The 19,783-nt window shown below is 36.2% G+C and overlaps 1 protein-coding gene and 1 pseudogene across 1 annotated transcript; one reads left to right on the top strand and one right to left on the bottom strand.

Moving 5' to 3' along the window:
* The window catches only part of LOC101411280 (DOMON domain-containing protein FRRS1L-like), a 45,314-nt pseudogene extending 31,700 nt beyond the window's left edge, over positions 1–13,614 (bottom strand).
* Positions 13,615–18,561: 4,947 nt separating this feature from the next.
* LOC101412167 (olfactory receptor 4C5-like) lies at positions 18,562–19,500 on the top strand. Its single transcript, XM_004455311.2, has one exon. It carries the CDS (start codon positions 18,562–18,564, stop codon positions 19,498–19,500), a length of 939 nt encoding a protein of 312 aa, XP_004455368.2.
* Positions 19,501–19,783: the final 283 nt, after the last annotated feature.

The raw sequence follows: 19,783 nt of genomic DNA, 5'->3' as shown, positions 1-19,783 counted from the left end.
TGTTGGGGTTATGATGTTTGGGGTGCATTGTGCTTCTTGGATATGTGCATCTGTCTCTCTCAGCATATTTGGGAAGTTTTCAGCCATTACTTCCTGCAACACCCCTTCTGACCCCTTTACCTTCTCTTCTCCTTCTGGGATGCCTATAATACATATGTTTGTGTGTTTTGCATTGTCATTCAGGTCCCTAAGTCCTAGCTGGATTTTTTCTATCTTTTTATCGATCAGTTCTACTATCTGTTTGATTTCTGATGTACTGTCTTCCACATCACTAATTCTCTCCTCTGCCTCTTCTAACCTGCTGCTATTTGCTGCGAGTGTATTTTTGATTTCTTGAACTGTGGTGTTCATTGCCATCATATCTGTTATATTTTTGCATATGTCTACAATTTCCTCTTCAAGTGTTTTCTTCATATTGTTAAACTCTTCCTTTACTTCATTAAGTTGATCTCTAATATATGTTTTGAGATCTTGCTGCGTGAGCTCTCCATGTATGCAGAGCCACTCCTGGGCAGGCTGAACTTTCTTTCACATTGGGCAGCTCTCCTTAGGGGGTGCACTCCTTGTGTATGGGGCTCCCCTAGGCAGGAGACACCCCTGCATGGCAGGGCATTCCTTGTGCGCATCAGCACAGCGCATGGGCCAATGAAATTTTAATGGCTAAGAGATTTCAAATAAATCAAGAGGTCATTCTCTAGGTTACTGTTACACAGGCTTCAGGAAGGTAGCACAAAAACAGCAACAAACAAACAAACAAACAAACAAAAACCACAGCATTCAAAGATGAAATCAACACTCCAAATTAAATCTAAGAAAAGCTATAAAATCATTTCCTGAATATAACATGGTTATTTAAACCTATAATTTTTAATTTACATATTAAATTTATTTCTCAGAATGTCTCTGAATTAGTGTAATGCCAGACAAACCATGGAACAGAGAGGTCAAAATGTGGAAACTGCATAATATTGATGTTCCTTTTCAGCATAAAGAAGAAGAAAGATCCAAAGACCAGATCATCCCCAAGATTGGAAATTTTGTAAACAGAGAAATAGGAGTTGTAGCCAAGTGTTAAAAATTAACAGATAATTATGATTATTAAATCATTACACAGATGCCTTTATATTGTAAAATAGCAAAAGGTTAATAGATTGCCCCCACCCATCTATGGTTGCTTTACACTTAACCTCACCCTTGTGTATTCTTACTGTTCTGCTGGTATCTGGATTGAACTCAACCTTGTGTATGATTTCTATTGGAATGGTAACCACTACATCCACTTGTTTAGTATCCATATGTTAGACCGTCTAATTGGCCTTTGACTGACCCTGGTTTGCTACCCCACCCTCATCTGTTCTGTTCAGCCCCTTAATGTTTATTAATGAAGGAACCTGTGCTCATCTTCACCCCAATTCATTGGCACTCTGATTTTATAAAACTTGGAAGTTCTTTAAATCAGGGAGGCAGTTTTGGGCCATGAGGCCACTGTGCTCCATTGCTTATACAAGCAGTAAAACTCTCTCTTTCAAACCCCAATGACATAGGAATTGGCTTTAAAGGTGCATCAGGAGGAAGGATCCTGCTTTTGCTTGATATTGACTCCATAAATCTATAACTTGTCCTCATATGTAGGACAAGACTCTCAGGGACGAATATTCCTGATGCCACAGGGAACCAAAAACTAACTTGTAATCAGTGATGCTTTCAGAAATACTCTTGACCAAAAGGGAGAGATGTGAAAGAAAAATGTTATAACTTAGTCTAAGAGACTTAAATGAATTGTAAACTCACAGAGCTAGTGTCTGGAAAATAGGTTTACAGGAAATAGAAAGGCAGAAGAAGGTTGTGAGCCAATGACCACATGGAAAAAATATATGATAAGGTGGAAGTGTGTAGGTGTTCAGTGGATGGGCATGATAGGCGTGTGGTGATAGTATTGGGTTGGGCGGTGCAGGTTTATCTGGGGTAGGATGGGGAGGGTGGGTTGGACTGTCCATAGAACTGGAGGGACGGTTGGGGGAGGGAGCAGGTGAATACTGGGGATTGGCAGGTATGTGGATGAAACTATAATGTTGGGAATGCTCTTTTGGCAAGAGAGGGTTACTGGCTTATGTTTTTGGATGTGGGGACATTCAGGATAGGTCACAGCTGGGGCAGGCCTCTAGGTAGTGAGCAAGTGTTCATCTTGTCATAGTGTGTTATATGTGGGTGGAGATTCACATAATGAGTGGCAAGGTGGTAGACTTCTATCCTGGGGAGGTCTGCTATGTTCTCAAATAGAGGGGCCCCAGTCTCTTGAGAGCATGGGTGGTTCCTAATAGTAGAGGGCAAACAAGTGTGCCAAGCCCTCAGTTTGCTGTAAATAACTATGAATCTTTTCCTTCAAGGAGTGAAGGCTGGTGGTTGACATCATTCCCAGGAGATAGGGGAGGGAGGAATAGAATAGAAGGAACAGGGGGTATTTTGGGGGCAATGATATGTGTTACATGATCTTGCAATGATGGATACAGGCCATATTAAATTTCATCAAAATATATAAAAGTGTATGGTCCAAAGGTAAACCATAATTAACCATTGACTATGGTTAATAGCTATGTTTCAATATCTGTACAGCAGTTGTAACAAATGTACCATCCAAATATAAAATGTTATTAATATGGGAAAGAGGAAAAGGGGGAGGAAGTCAGTTATATGGGAGTCCCCTGTATTTTAGGACATGACTTTTTGTAAGCTAAAATTTCTTTGAAGGCAAAATAAAAAAGTAAGACATTGAGGGAATAAATGGGAAAAAAAAGTCACTGTATATACAGGGCAACAGATCTCACAGTGATAGAAGGCAAAATGTCAAAAAATTAAAAAAAAAACATTTTTCATTAATTTTTATTATCCCAATTTTTAAAATATTTATTTTTTGCATTTTCTTTCTGATTTTTAAAAATATAATTATTATTTAATTTTCTTGTTATTTTTTTAAAATATTTAGTGGCTTCATTTTTTATGAAACTTTGAATCATAGAAGGGTTACAACTGTGACAGGGGAGGATCACTGGTGTGGGGTTTCAACAATGGGGGAGACATCAGAGGGAGCTAACTGGGCCTACATATAAGGTATATAAATGTGTTTAAATATTCATGGGGCATTGTCACGATGGGTGGAGATTAACACACTAACCAAAAGAATATCAGATTCCCATCCTGGGAAGCTCTGCCACATTCTCTAATGGAACAGCAAGAATCCCCCAATTACAGGGCAATGACTAGTGAAGGATGGTCCATTGACAGACCCTTGATATTGATAACTGTGCTTAGAAACCTTTACTCTTAAAATTGAAGCTTAGCCTAGTATTATAGGATGCTTAAGAGTTATATCCTGAGAGCCTGCTTGTTGCTTAAATGTGACCTCTCTCTAAGCTGAACTCAGCATATGGATGCAAAAATTCCCCCCAGTATAGGACCTGACTCCCAGGCATGGAGGGATTACTACCAAGTGTGAACTAGCAATGCAACTGACAAAAAAACCTTACCAAAAAGGGGGCAAAAGTAAAGACAAATGAATTTATATAGCTAAAGACTTCAAAGTGAGTCGGGAGGTCATTACAGAGATAATGCTTATGCACATCTCAGTAAGACCTCATTGACAGCCAAAGTTGATACTACCCCAAATAGCAGGGTTCAAAAGTGCTCAGGAGAAATCCAGGCACTATAGTCTTAGCAGATACCTCAGGACTTTGGTACCTTGCCAGTGGGCCCTACTTTGGAATTTATGTTCCCTAGTGTGAGAGAGTTGGACTCAGTTGTGGTTTCCCTACACATGGCTCTACTGTCCCTTCTATTTGAATATATAATTAGTACTAGAGTTGGTAGGTGTAGGTCCAACAGACTTAATTCTTTGGGCTGTCCATGTATCAGTTGGGTTCTGAATCTCAACAGAGTTGCAGCACCTACTCTCCTGTTCATTGGACTCATCCAGAACAACTAACAAGGAAATGATGATGGACTACCACCATCCCAATGAACAGAGAGAGTCTGCAATTGCAAGCATGGTAATCCCATCTCTCAGCCCCATGGAATCTAAGTCCCCTCTCAATTAGAGATGGAGTGGGCACCACCATCCCGGAATCCTCAGGATTGGGGAATGAATGATGAACTAGAGTAGATTTAGTGTTATTCTCCTATAAACTTATTGTGATTCTAGCAATGGAAGAACTTTTGTCATTGATGTGGAGGCAGTGACTCTGGAAATTCTGGGGGCAAGGAAAGGGAAAATAGTTCTAATATGGGGACATTTTTGGTTCTTGTGAGTCATCCTGAATGACATTGCAAGGACAGATACAGGCCATTGTATACCTTGTCATAATTTACAAAATTCTGAGGGAAAGAGTGTAAACTACAATTTAAACTATAATCCATTCTTAGTGGCATTGCTCCAGTATGTGTTCATCAATTTTAACAAATGTACCACACTAAGGAAGGATGTTGTTAATGTGGGAAAGTGTAAGAATGGTAGGGAGCATGTCAATGGGAATCCCCTATATTATTATGTAACATTTGGGTAATCTAAATAGCTTTGAAAAAAATGTTAAAAAGAATATTTAAAAATATATAAATAAATCAGTTGGTAAAGGAAATCCTCCTTAAGTAGGGGCATGTGAACTCCAGATGAGTGATAAGGATGATTTGGCATATGTACATCAGGAAGAGGAACATTCCTAGAAACAAGAAGAGACGTTCGGAAGTCTTGAATCGGGACAATGTGACTGAAGAACAATGCACATGGGTGAATGTGGGGACACAGATATGAGTGAGTAGGAGCAATTGTGCTAAGCCTTATGCAAAGACATTACAGTTACTCTAAGGTTGATTAAACAGAGAGCTTTCTTTCTCCTAATTGGCTTAACACAGCTACTCTAAGTCATTTTTTACATGGGGAAAAAAATCCTAGAAATTAAAATTTTAAAAGAGCATGAAGTGGGAAAGTGGAACTCAATAGTGTGACTGCACTAAAAATTGTAACAAAGAACAAATGCCAGAAAGGACACAAAATCTGGGCAAAGGTGGTGCTTGAGTGCATGTGTTTTATTTCTCTTTGTCCTGATTTTAATTTAGAGCTGAATTAATAATACAATTAAGGTTGTTGGTGATCTTTGAAGCAGAATAGAGGAGAGTGGATAATGAAAATCATCTTGGTAAAAAAAAAAAAATTCTTCATCCCACAACCTTAAAAATTCCTTCAAGCCATTTTACCCATCTCTTAACTCATTGCCTCTCACCCCTGGACATAGTTAGATGAACCCTCAATTCGTGCTGTTGGTTCTTCCATGATACATAGTCTGATGTGGTCTCCTGGTACCCTGAGATACTCTCACTCAAGATTTCACTTCTTGTCAGCACTTTAGTTCCCTGTAGTTATCTTGATTATTTATATGTTTGCTTATTAATTGCCAAAGACTATTAGAAAGTACTTTGAAATGTAGGATGTGGTACCAAACAACATGCATTCAATTCCTACCCTGGGGAGAGTGAATGGGACAAAGGAGAACTAATGCTTAATGAATACAGAACTTCTGTTTAGAGTGTTGAAAAATTTTGTATTCGATGGTGGTGATGATAACACAATACTGTGTATGTAATTAATCCCATTAAGTTGCATATCTGAAAGTGGTTAAAGTGAGAAAATTGCATGTATATATACGTTACCACAATTAATATTAAAAAGAAACATATGTCTGGAGCATTAACCAGCTCTTTCATCTCAAATAAGTTATATAAATTATCAATGGGTTAATTATCCGTTAATCTTCTGGAAAGCAGAAATAGCATACATATTTTGTAAGAGTCTTAGAGGATTAAATAGGTGAATGTTTTTAAACTATCTGAATGTTATTTTATATAAATATGAGGTATCCTACAATTATTTATTATTATTCTATAGCTTTCTTGCTTTTCATTAAAAATCATTACATTTTTTTCCTTCTTCTTCTTTATTTTCTTTTAAATGTTACATTTAAAAAATATGAGGTCCTCATATACCCCCAGCCCCCTAACCTCACTCCTCCCATATCAACAACCACTTCCATCATCATGGCACATTCACTGCACCTGGTTTGGAGCACTGCTGCACCACATGGATAGTGTTCTACATTGTAGTCTACACTCTCTCCAAGTCCACACAGTGGGCCATGGCAGGACACACAATGTCCAACATCTGGCCCTGCAGAACCACCCAGGACAACTCCAATCCTGAAAATGCTCCCACACCATATCTCTTCTTCCCTCTTCCTACCTTCAGCAGCTACCATGGCCACTTTCTCCACATTGATGCTACAGTTTCTTCCATTACTAATCACAATAGTTCCATAGCAGAACACCAGTAAGTCCACTCGATTTCATACTCTATTCCTCCATCCTGTGTACCCTGGGATGGTTATGTCCAGTCCTCCTCTACATCAAGAGGAGGCTTAGGTTCCACATGGATGATGGATGCAATTCTCCTGCTTGCAGTTGTAGGCACTCTTGGCTCCCTGGTGTGGTAATTGACCTTCAACTCCCTGTTGGCTGGCCACGGTAAGTCCAATAAACCAGAGGGAAGGAGGCACAAGTCTGCTGAGGCTCAGGGCTTGGCTGTCACATGGACGGTCCAGAGATTCAGGTCTCCTGATTATACACCAACCCTGGCACCAACCACAGGTCTTTAAAAATAGCAGAAGAGTCATGTGTAGAAAGGTCATATCTGGGTTCAAATCCATCACACTCAGGAACACAAACTCCAAAGTAGGGCCATCTGACATGGCACTGAACTCCAGAGCCATCCGCCATGACCATAGAACCTGTGGGTCTCTGTGGCCCTCAGGAGAACCGGTATCTGGGTTTCTATATACTTTGGCTGTCTCTGGTACCCTGCTGAGTTGTGCATAAGCATTACCCTTCTGATGACCTCCCAATGCTTTTTTGGAGACTAAATAGCCATATAAACTCATTTGTCCTTTCCATTTCCCCCTTTTATCCAAAGTCAAAAAACAGTTTTAACACCTGACATAACATGTAGTCCTAGTTATTCTGCTGGTATGAGTTGACCCTTTTATTAAAGGTCTTTTTCTAGTTACATCATCAGCTGGTGCTTGGTACTAATCCCTCGGTGCCAGGGAGGCTTATCCTCAGGAGTCATTTCCCATGCTGGGGGGAAGGTAATGCATTTACATGCTGAGTTTGGCTTAGAGAGTGGCCGCATTTGAACAACATGGAGGCTCTTAGGAGGTAACTCTTAGACACCCTGCAGCTCTAGGCCTATTTCATATTTCAGGCACACAGGCTCATAATTGTAGCCATCAGTATCAAGGGCTCACTGTTGGACCCTCCGTCTTTATTGGTCTTTACCATTGCACTTGGGGGATTGTTCTATTCCATTGGGGAATGTGATAGAGCTCCCCTGTCTAGGAACTCGGCACTCCCTCAGTTGCCATGTTAAACTGAAACCAGTATGAAAATATCCACTCATTTTTATGCACTCTGTGTACATGCCTTGGAGAACTCTCTCCCAAACATCAATATCTCCCCACACCTGGGTTCCTCCCCTGCCATAGTTGAACCTCTCTGAAGTCCAAATTTCTTTAAAAATGAAGCCTAATATATTGCCAGGTTCCATTATTAGTGAAATGGAATATTTGATGGGTTTAAAGGAAAGATGTAGAATACATACTAATTTAGGAAAATTAAATAAAGGAAAAATAAATTGGGGTATCAAAAATGAATAAATGAAAAAGCTTTGTTTTTGACATTTTGTCTTTCATCACTGCTATAGGTTTTGCCCTGCATGTGTAGTGGCAAGGCAATTTCTTCCATTTCTTCCTCAGTGTCTACATCTTTTATTTTTATTTTTTTTCTAATTATTAAGTTTGTCTTCACATAAGTTTTAGATCACAGTAATTTACATATAAAATATATGGTACTCCCACATATCCAACATCAAACCCTTTGTCCCTTCCCAAACGATTGTTTTTTATGTCCATATCATATTTGCTGTAGCTGATGTACAGATAATGAAACAATAGCTTTCAAACATGGTCCCATTTGGGTTTACATTATTATTTATATTTTAGACTATACAATTTTTAAAAATTTTAGTTATCTTATGTTTTACATTATGGTTTACATTTTAGCCTTTAGACTTTTATATGTTTTTGATGAATTTAACATATCCTATATCCATCATTGCATGATCTTGTGGAACACTTCCATTGTCCCACAGTTATACTCATTCCATCTATTCAATACCTCTTTCCCCTTCCCCCCAAGGCCCACCGTAACAATCAATCTTCATTACTGGAAGGACCATATTCACAGATACTTGCAACAATATTGAGGACTTGACATACTCGACTGCCCTAACCCATTTGGAGCCACCAATTCTCTCAAGAGATGCAATTCCCTTTGTTTGAGAACATCAGTCTTCCCCAGGATGTGGGTTTACCGTCACTCTCATTGTATGGGTCTCCACCCAATGATATAACCCACTATGACAAAATGAGCACTCACACACACCCTAGAAGCTTGCCCTCTGTCAGATGCCCCCCTTAAGCATCTGAAACAGGTAACCTTCCATATTATATTTTCTAAAGAGTTTTCTCTACATTGTAATTTCAACCACATACCTGACAATCTCCTATGTTCAAATGTTCCCCCCACCGCCCCCCCCCCGTTTCTTGCATCATCTGACCCATCCTTCCATCCGTAGTCCCCCTCAAGCCCACAAAGCCCTACTCAAAGGTATCCCTATGTAGCCATTTTATTCCTTCCCTGTACAAATACTTAACACTTTGTTGTCTTCTTAAAGCTGATTTTGATTTGGAAATTATTTTGACTGTTAAGGTGAATTTTTCAGAGTGCTAATTTCATCTTTCTGGCATTAATGTTATTGGTTTTACTCTGAAAAATAAGTATTTAACTCATGTATCTAAATACAGTATCTATATAAAATTGAATAGTAAAAACAATTCATAGAATTTTAAAGTCATTAAGTGAATGGACACTGATGAAATAGTAAGAAAAGGAATATAGACAATAACATTTATTAAGTACATACTGAGTACCAGGCTCTTAACAGGATGCCTACTCACTCCCTTGTCTAGTGCATAAGTAACCCTATGAAATACTTGCTACCATTATACTGTACATATTAACCAAGGTTAAAAAAAGACTGAGATCATTTGAAATGGGTGCTGGTTACATAACTACTAAGACATAATTCAATCCTAGTTCTTTTGAGTCCATAGCTCCAAATCCATCCAACTTTGCTGCCTCTAAAATTTCCAGAGGCTGAAAAATTTCCCTAAGGTGAATAATGTTCATGTCTGGAATTCAAGGAAAACCTTATGAGAAAATAAATTGATCAGAACAGAAGGCACCTTATAATATATTTAGAGACAAGTATCACCAGAAGTTCCAGAAACGTCCTGAATTGGCTAGAATATGGCTGCTCTTATCTGGAAGAGATATCAGCCCAAATATGCAACAAAATGGATGTTTAAACAGAATCAAATGTTACTTTTCCTTTTAATATCCAATTATTTTATGTTTTCTGTATGCCAGGAACTATTATAAGTACTTAACATATATTAACACATGATTTCCAGAGATAGAACATTATAATATTAAAAATGCCCAGGCTTTGAAAAATAAAAATAAAAGAATAAGACATACAAAGAGAAAAGAAGGTATAGCTGAATCACAGAAAAAATAGAAACTCTTCAAGCACGAAGATACATTAGAAAAATAGAGAAAGGAAATAATTCAACTTTGCTATTTATGCTTAATGTGTAAAAGTAAAACATGGGCAAAAAAGCAAAGGGCACCAGAAGAATATCTTCCCAAAATAAGGAAATAAGGAGTATCAACAAAGAGGTAAATATTAAAAAACAACAACAACAACAACAACAACAACAACTAGAAATTTTCGAATAGAAGGTATAATACTGGCAGGAAAAATTCTCTAGAGGGATTCCACAGATCTGAGCAGGCAGAAAAAAATAGTCTTGACGAATTTGAAAATAGATAAATTGACATGTATTCAGTAAGTTCCTATATGCAGTCTCGTGACTCAGTCACAACAGAAATTTTCAGCAAGTGGCCACTTCATTAGTTATACAGCACAAAATGTCCAAAAGAGCAGGGGAAGAGATCACACCATAGCCCATTCTCAAGTGAGACCAATAGCTCCAACCTTGTTAGAGGATGGCATCTTAGCACACTCAGCTTCACATCTGAGATAAGAGATACTTGTGCTTCCCAAGAGTTCACAATTTATACCACCAAGGAAGGGAGGCCTGCAATGAGCAAAAAGCATGTCCCAGGCATTGTTTCTACAGAGTTTTTGTGTTGGTAAGCAACTGGGACTGCTTATTCCTGGCTTTTGGTTTTAAGGTATTTTCAGGCCATGTCAACAGACTTAACTTCTACCTTTGCTGAGATTGGAAATTTTTGAAACATCATCACGTTATAACAAAGAAGGGGGGGGCATAGGATGGTAGAAGGCCAAAGGGTATGTCTCTTTCTGTTTATTTTATACCTACATGATTGTACCAGGCTTAGTCTACTCCTCTTCATTAACTTCCACAACATAAACTCACCTACCAACTCAGAAAAGAAGATGGAGACAGGTAGGGCGTACTGTCCTATGGTTCCAAACAATATTAACAGTAAAGTTTTGGGAAGAACACTGACTGCTGCAAAAGACTGGGGCTTCACCAACTCCAAGCAGAGTGATCAAGTCTGTCTGGAGTAATGGTTGTTTCCATGTCCCCCTCCCATCACAATGTAGCTGAAAAAGTCCAACATAGAATGTTTTGTACACTTTTCAACCCATGGGCTTTGTGTCAGATTTTCATTGGCTCCTTTTCCACCTTTCCTGAAATATCACACCTATAGCAGGAGGTGTTAGCTTCCTTGTGGGACTAGGAGGAAGTCTAAGGTAATATGATTATCAAGCACTATTTTGACTAGCAATTTTTGCTGAGCCTAAAGGGATCATGTTATGAATTCAGCAGTGATATTCAATGTGGTTGGCACATAGTGTATCATGTGTTTGTTGGTGCTTACTCCCAGCCAGGATGATAATGATTTGTGTGTCTCAGGCCTCATGTATCCAGCCCACTGAATTGTCATCCCATGCCTCCTAAGCATATCTAAGCCCATTTCTGTCATTCTACCCTACTTTAACCTTTACCCCTCTGATAATCCAAATATTGATTGCCGTGGATGTAGAGAAATTAGAACTCTTGCCCTTGCTGATGAGCATGTAAAATGGTAAAACCACTATAGAAAAAGAGTTGGAATTTCCTCAAAAATTTAAATATAGAGAGACTTCTGATTAACCAACAAAGGGGAGTGAAGTGTTCCAGGGTTCTGTTCCCTACAGAACATTGAAAAACTAGCAAAAACTGGTAGATACATCTTTCTCAGGACTCTAGAATAAAGAATTGTAGGAACTGGATGAGTAGTGAATCAAGAAAAAACAATTTAAAAATATAGTAAAACTCCAGGCATTCTTGCTGTTGCTTGGCGGATGGAGTGTTGGCCCTGCAATCTGAGCTATCATCTGTAAACATTCTTCTTGCTATACCTCCTCCAATAACAGATCAGAAGCTTCAAGATTAGATAATTCCTCATGGTGATCTAATACAGGTTTCAAAGACAGAGAAGCCACCTATTTATCTATGCAATGGGACCCATACAAGAAGTAATTGAAATTGTATTTCTATTGACTAAAAGAACTCTTATGTTCACTTCTTGCTAGAATGACTATCATATAACCCATAATATATGGTTATTACAGGTCTTGAAATAATGTTATGTCCTTTAGTAGTAAAGGCAGTTTCAAATAAAACCCAGTAAAAAACAATCAGTTATCTTTTGAATGGTGTGGATTTTATCTGGGTCAATTCAAAAGCTTCCAAGTTCAAAAACCTATCCATCACTTCTGGGTGAAAATTCCAGTATCCCTTTCAGAGGACATTATTCAGAAAAGGAAAATTGTCATCATTATTCTCTTTATAAGAACATGGGAGCATCTTCCAAAAGCCTTTCAAGGTTCTTTTTCTCTTGTTATATTGGCTGGAATTTTATTTGTCTATCCTTATGGCATAACTGGAAATAAGAATTACATTACCATAATCGGTTAAGTATAATTCATGTTCAATCCACATTTACTACTTTAGATTAAGAATGTACTCAACTTTCCCTCTAATTCATGACCACTTTACACCAGAACAAAACCAAGTCTGACTGAAAGAAATCTGTGAAAAATTAACATCTACCTTTTCAAACATGCTTTTATTGACTACCCCATTTTTATCCTATATCTTTACTCGCTCTCTTTCATTCTCCTCTCTCTACTTGTATTATTTTCTGCCCATTGATTACTAAACTTGATCAATTTTCTCCAAAACAAAACATATTCAGTCTCAATAATATATCCCCCTTTTAGTGTTTCTTTGGATCCATACAAGGTCCCTATATTTTGCAAATTTTTATTTTGCAGAACAAAAACCTGAGGCACAAAAAAATTGAATCAGTAGCCAAAGATCACACAAATAGTTCAGGATTCAATAAATATTAACCAAGAGTGATGTAGTAGTGGGTACATATACTGTCAAACATTTTTTAATTCAATTCACAGAATATATTTCCAAGTATTTTCTTTCCATAAATATAGTTGTGGATGATTTCAATTGTTACCTATTGTACACATTCCAACTGCCTTATTTTATCTAAGACTTATTTACAGGCTTAGATAAGTTAAATTACATGCATGGAGCTATATAATCAGTAGGTGGATGAATTGGGAATCATATCCACATTCAGGTTTTTGGTGGTGATAGGGAGGGATTGAATCATGCACTGCAGAAAAGACACATACATACTTCATCTTAATCCATGATCTTGGCAGAGTAAATCCATTTGTATTATAAACAGTATATTTGAATATGTCAGGGTGAGGACTCATATGTGAACAGGTTTTTTTAATATACTATTTAGGTGTGGCAAAACCAATGAGACCATGTCTTAGTTCTCATGCCCGGAGACCTTATGAAGTGAGGAAATTTGGAAACAATCACAAATGTCAGAGTCAGAGTAAGCACAGGAAGTTACCAATGGCATAGTCATGTAACTGAAGGCTTCCATCACTACAATGCTACAAACTTTGAAGGAGATCATGTCCTTGTTGATATCTAGATTATAGATTTCCATAAATATTTTTTGTTAAGCAACTCATTGTGAGACATTATCATAGCAACCTTGGCAAATTTAGATATGTTTATAATTTTCTAGAATCTTACCATATGATATTCATGTAGAGAAAGTCCCTGTTCCTAAAGCTGTACTTCTACTTACACTTTCCTTCCATCCTGTAAGCTCTAAGTAATTCCCAGAATCAAAGCATTCTGGATTGAGCTTAGGCAATTCCTCTAGATACTTCAAGAGGTAGCAAAGGAAGTTATACGATGTTCCAATTTCTCCATCTTCTCTTTCCTGATCAGCTCCATATGTGGGATATGTCTGAGGAATACTCTCTGGCTGGCAGTAGAACAAAGAGCTAATCTGAATCAGCATTTCTCTCATATCACATCCAGTGGATGAGACACATACAGCATCCTTGCGTGTTGTGGACAATAATTTATGTATCAGATCGCAAACTTAGAAATCAAAATTAGTATGGATTTGAATCCAAGCATTTCTAATTATCAGCATTAAAATCTTAACCAAGTAATGCTCAGAGTTAACAATTTCTTTATATTCAAAATGGAAATACTAGTATCTCCACCATGAAATTATGTGAGAATGTAATTGCCATATAATCAAAGTGACTGATACTTAGGAAGTACTTGTTATTTGTTAATTAAAATCATATTTACATTTCCATTAACTCATATAACCTTTTCAGGGAATCTCAACATCACTGTTAGCTATTTTGATGAGAGATTGATCACTCATAGAAGATTTTTGAATTGTTATGATTCATTGAATCATTGATGATTATTGAATACAAGAAAACTTGGCATTTCTTCTCTCTTACTGACAGCATTCTTCCTGAATCTCACCAAATATAGAGAACAATAAATCAAGCTACCTCTGTGAATTGGTACAAATACTGCAATAAAACTGGTCAGTAGCACCATGAGCTCACATTTCCTATAAAGAAGGTGTCAAGATCAAACAATGAACCTTTATTCTATCTGAGGGAGCATTCTAAACACAATTAATGCGTTATCTCATATAACTCAAGGATAGTCCTATGAGATTGGTACCTTATCATTCTCTGTACAGATATGGGAACTGAGACATGAGGAGACTGAAAAACTTTCCTAAATTAATTTATTAAGTAGAAGAGACAGCATCAGGAGGTTAAACTTGTTGTAATACAAAGCTCTTACACTTGGAAATGATTCTGATTTTTAATATTAGACAGCATGTATCTCTAACTTGCTTGCGTTTATACTCAGGACATAAACACTGGAATAGCAGTTTTGTATTCATCTAGATTTTCCACATGGTTAGTCCTCTTTTTAATTCTTTGGGACAGGTACTAATAGGGCTACTTTATAGGCTCTGATTAGTTCATGGACTTGTACTATCAACACTAGAACATTCTGTGTCTTAGGTGCTAGACTCGAAGTTCCCTTCCAAACTACTGCAAGTCCGTTAGCCCAGCCTAAATGGATTTCATCCCCACCATGGTTGCAGATTCCAAAGCCACAAGGGAACACAGAATGGTCTGGTTGGACTGCCATCTTGGCTAAAGCTGCTAATTCTAATACTTTGGGAACTGAAAGTTTAGAACACCCTTAAGTAATATCAATTTAAAAATTTACCTGAAGCTGCACTTCAAAATGTTGATAAAGACAGACTCTAGTGATACCTCAGCCTGCACAACACGTAAGTAAAAGCAGCTGCAAATAACAGAAGCTTCAGTCTGCATTACCAATGCATAGGGATCCAGGATCTCAATGACCAAAGGTGCTAACTCTAGGCTGAGCACAGAATTTCTTAAGAGCAGTCTTAAAAAAAGGTGAAAATGGGAACTTGCTACTTCAAGACAACTGCATTTTCTGTAGAGTTTTTAATGCTGGCTATCTATGAATTTTCTGTTTCAACATAATTTTCTATTTCTATTGTTTTAAATATGGTTTGAACTAATCTCAAGTGACTCTGTATTATATTTCACATAGTCACTAAAGATTAAAAGAGCAAACACACAAGAAGAAGACTCCTGGAAAGACATCTGTCAAAAAATTTAAGCTTCTCCACCAAATATCCACTGAAGCTTAAAGCTTTGGAAATTTTCTGATTAAAGAAATTTATTATCTGAGTCGGAATGCTTGTTGACCACATTTACAGGTTGGTGTGAATTTACAGACTAAAAATATATTCTGCCCATGAACTCTGCTTTACAAAGGAAGTTTCCCTAAACAGTCATAATTACTATACTTAAGGTAAAAATGGATCAATTTGAAAAGCAGAAGTCAGTGAGGGGTCAGTAATTGGAAGGTTCATGAAACATGTTTTTTATAGCTAAGATGCCTTGTCAAAGATTGAGCCTATTTCTTGTCTTATTATATCAGAAAGAGAAGACCAATGACTTCTCTATTGATAATTTTCTATCAGGGTGACACTAAGATCTTCAGTTTGCAGGTAAGTAAGATTTAAATATATGATGTATTATCACAGATCTTTATGAATAATAACCAGCATACACAATATACTCATGAAAGGAATCACTTAAGATACTATGGAGCCAGATAAAAGAAAAAAAATGTAAATCTTTTATTAAATTATTTTATTTACAATAAAGACAATATATTCTCTTTGTAAAAAAAACTAGGATCACAAAACTGATTTTACAAAAGAACACAAAATTTGTCCTTATTCCATACTTACAAAAAAAACTTAGGCTTTAATATATTTTTAGAGTCATTTCTATTATATATGTCATTTTACTCAATTGAGATTATAAGTGCCATTTTATATTTGCAGTTTTCCACTCACTATTTTCCTAAAATCTCCTCTGCACATCAATATTATTTATTACAAATATATTAGTTTTCTATTTATTTTCTAACTATACATCATCTTGCATTTGACTCCTTATCTTTGTAGACACTGTGTTTTTACATTGTTAATATTATTAAAAAATATGTTATAAACTATATGTATGCATAAGCTTTGCCAATATTTCTTATTAAGACGAGATTCCTAAGAGTAAGTAGTAAGGGACCAAAGAGCATAACCAATTTCAAAGTACTTTTATGCATAGTCATGTTTATTTCTAGAATATTTAATACCAACATATACTCACTGGCACTGGATAATAGAGGTCATCTTGATTTTTTAAAAATTTGTCAGTGAAATATATTTCACATTTTAAATTGCATTTCTTTGAGAGCTTACAAAATATAGGGTAGTTCAGATATCTAACTTTTTTCATGGAAATTGCCATTTCATTATTTTTGCCTCTTCTTTATAACAGCGTGCATAGACATTTTCTTTGTTTACAAATGCTATTTCTTTAGTAACAGTTTTCTTTCATCTGTTGGAAACATGTTTTGAGTTTGTTCCCTATCATTCTGTATTGAATCCATCAATATTTTCTATTTTTCATATGATTGCATATTTGTACAACATGTCTTTCCCATCTACAGATCAGTTACAAGTTATTTTTTTTTTCAGGTTTTGAACAAATTGATGCTTTAAGTTTTAAATAAATACAATACTTTTTTGCTTTTTTCCCCTTTTATGTAGTGTTGATGTCAAAAATAGACTTACTTGAATTTAGGAGATTTTCTTGCTTTTTTAAAATTTAGAGAAATTGTGCATTTTCAGAAAAATCATGCAGAAAATACAAAGTTCCAGTATGACAACTTCATATTATTAACTCCTTGCATTACTGTGGTACATTTGATACAACTGATGAAATATTATTATTTTAATTATGTTATTACCTATAATCCATGTTTTATTGTGATACAGTTCTATTCTTTCTTGTTAGTTTTTACCCTATTAACATATAATAGGCTAAACTTATATTATTTTGATAAATACCTACCAGTGGCTGATTAAATTCTATTACCATCACTGAAACATGCATAATATTTTTAAAAATATTGTTTATATGAATGACCTTTCAGGATCTGAACTTACATGCTTCTAATTGAGCTTATTAATATTCATCACCTTTAAGGGTATCTTCAAATGCCAACACGCTTTTGAATTTTTTATTGTCTAATATTTTTTTATTGCTTGCGGTATTGATTTCTGCAGGCAAATTTTTCTGAATATGTTGATTTTTCAAACATCTTTCAGTGAGTACTTCATTTATATACACTCATAGTTTATTTTTCTCTTATATTTTAATAAGGAATTATTTTAATCATGAAAATTAGGATATGTGCTTTTCTCTTTTTGGATCTTTTAAAAATCATTTGGAGATGTGTGGAAAACTATATTTTTACATTTAGGATACAAACTTTGATATAAGAAATAGTGATGTTCTTCAATTCTTCTATGCCTTTTGTTATTTCTCATACATTATATATGAAAAAAATTTGGCTCAATAAGACTAGAGCTCATATACAATATTACACAACTACTTATCAGTGAAAACAAAATATAATTATATCTATCCTACTTTACATGCTTTGTCCAATTAATTATGTTGTTTTTATGTCCTAATATTAAAATATCTATTTTCTGGACAGGTCCAGAGAATGTTTCATAACTTCCTTAAATTGAGTGTTGAATTACAAAATACCATGAAGCTTATTGTGACAAAACTTCCTCCAAATGATAAGAACTAAAGTTACAAATAAATTTGGTGAATATTTCAACGCATCAAGTTGACTCTTTTATCCTCTTCAAGATATCATTCTTGGAGAGTTGTCTGATAAGGAATCAATGATATTCTTATGCAATTCTGTTTCAATGATACACGAGCTCACAAATATAACTGTCACGTGCATTTTTCTGTAGCGTCAAGTTCACCCAATTCAATTATGTCTTAAATGTGGCATCATCCCTAATTTTATATAGAACTCACCTGATGTTTGATAGTTGGCATAAAACAAGATAAAACTAAAAAGGCTAAGATGATAAGTTTAGACTCTTCAGGCTAAATAACTAGACAGGGAAGCATATGCTCAGGAATTCAGGCCTCTGCTTGTCATTAAGTGCCCAGTTACTTATTCTTCTTTTTCTTTTTGAGACAATCCTGTGGCTTAAAAAGGAGAGTACACAGCTGTATATGATTGGATGAAATGTCTCTTGCATGAAAACAGCCATAAACCGTGTTTGCATGTATGTGTGTGTGTAAAAGGGGGTTATGTATTCAACACTGTATATGACTAAAAGTAGTTGTACTTTAAGTCTAAGGTTTGTCTGTTTGTGTTACCATCGATCCTAAAGAAACAAATTACCCGAGAGATATTATATTGTTTTGATCAAAATTAATCTACCAACATCACAATCCACATGCCATTTGGAAATACATCAATTATCCAAATACAAAACTGGATCATGGAGCAAGTGAAAAATGTGACAGAATTCGTCCTCCTTGGCCTGACGCAGAATCCAGATGTGCAGAAACTCCTGTTTGTTGTGTTTATAACCATGTACTTTCTTACCATGTCAGGCAACCTACTCATCATAGTGACAATTGCCAGCAGTCCTGCTCTGGGCTCCCCTATGTATTTTTTTCTGTCTTGCTTATCATTTCAGGATGGTGCCTTCTGTTCTAACACAGTCCCCAAAATGATATTTGACTTACTTGTTGAGAAGAAAACTATCTCTTTCAATGGCTGCATGGCCCAGCTCTTTGTAGAGCATGTTATAGGTGGAGCTGAGATTATCTTGCTCTCAGTGATGGCCTATGACTGCTATATGGCTATTTGCAGACCTCTGCACTACATGATAAAAATGAATCGGTACATGTGTGTCTTTTTGGTGGTCCTGACCTGGGTTGGGGGATTTCTTCATGCTCTAATTCAAATCCTTTTCATTATTTGGTTACCTTTCTGTGGACCCAATGTCATTGACCATTTCTCCTGTGAAGTTTACCCTCTGCTGAAGCTCTCCTGTACTGACATGCACATCATTGGGCCTTTTGTTGCCACCAACAGTGGGTTTATGTGTTTGCTTAGTTTTTCTATTCTTATTACTTCCTATGTCCTCATCCTCTGCTCCCTGAAATCTTACAGCTCTGAAGGGCGACGGAAGGCTTTCTCCACCTGCGCCTCACATATTACTGTAGTTGTCTTATTCTTCGTGCCCTGTATATTTGTGTACGTTAGGCCCATGAGCACTTTTCCCATTGATAAATTTGTGGCAGTATTTTATAAGATGATAACACCCATGTTAAACCCTTTAATCTATACACTTAGAAATGCAGAAGTGAAAAAAGCAATGAGGATGCTTTGGGACAAAAGCATCATGTCATGTAGCAAAGCATGTAAATAGACAAAGGAATGAAAAATTCATATTAATATCAAGCACTGTTAATTCAAAAGTTGCTTGATTATGCAGTCAGTATATGCTGTGATAAGTACATTTATGCCCTTGTCTAGTGGAATTTTTAATGTTTCCTTTATAAACTATAACAATATTTAATTAAAAGGTAACTGAAGTCCCTTCCAATTAGAAATTTCTGCATATGTACAAATGATTGATCAATGAGACTTTAATAATTGACATAAAATATTGTTTTGAAAATTCTTTGCATTATAAATTCTATAGAAAATTT

The sequence above is a fragment of the Dasypus novemcinctus genome, chromosome 10 (genome assembly GCF_030445035.2).
Source record: "Dasypus novemcinctus isolate mDasNov1 chromosome 10, mDasNov1.1.hap2, whole genome shotgun sequence".
Taxonomy (NCBI): domain Eukaryota; kingdom Metazoa; phylum Chordata; class Mammalia; order Cingulata; family Dasypodidae; genus Dasypus; species Dasypus novemcinctus.
This window is presented reverse-complemented; position numbering and strand designations above follow the sequence as displayed.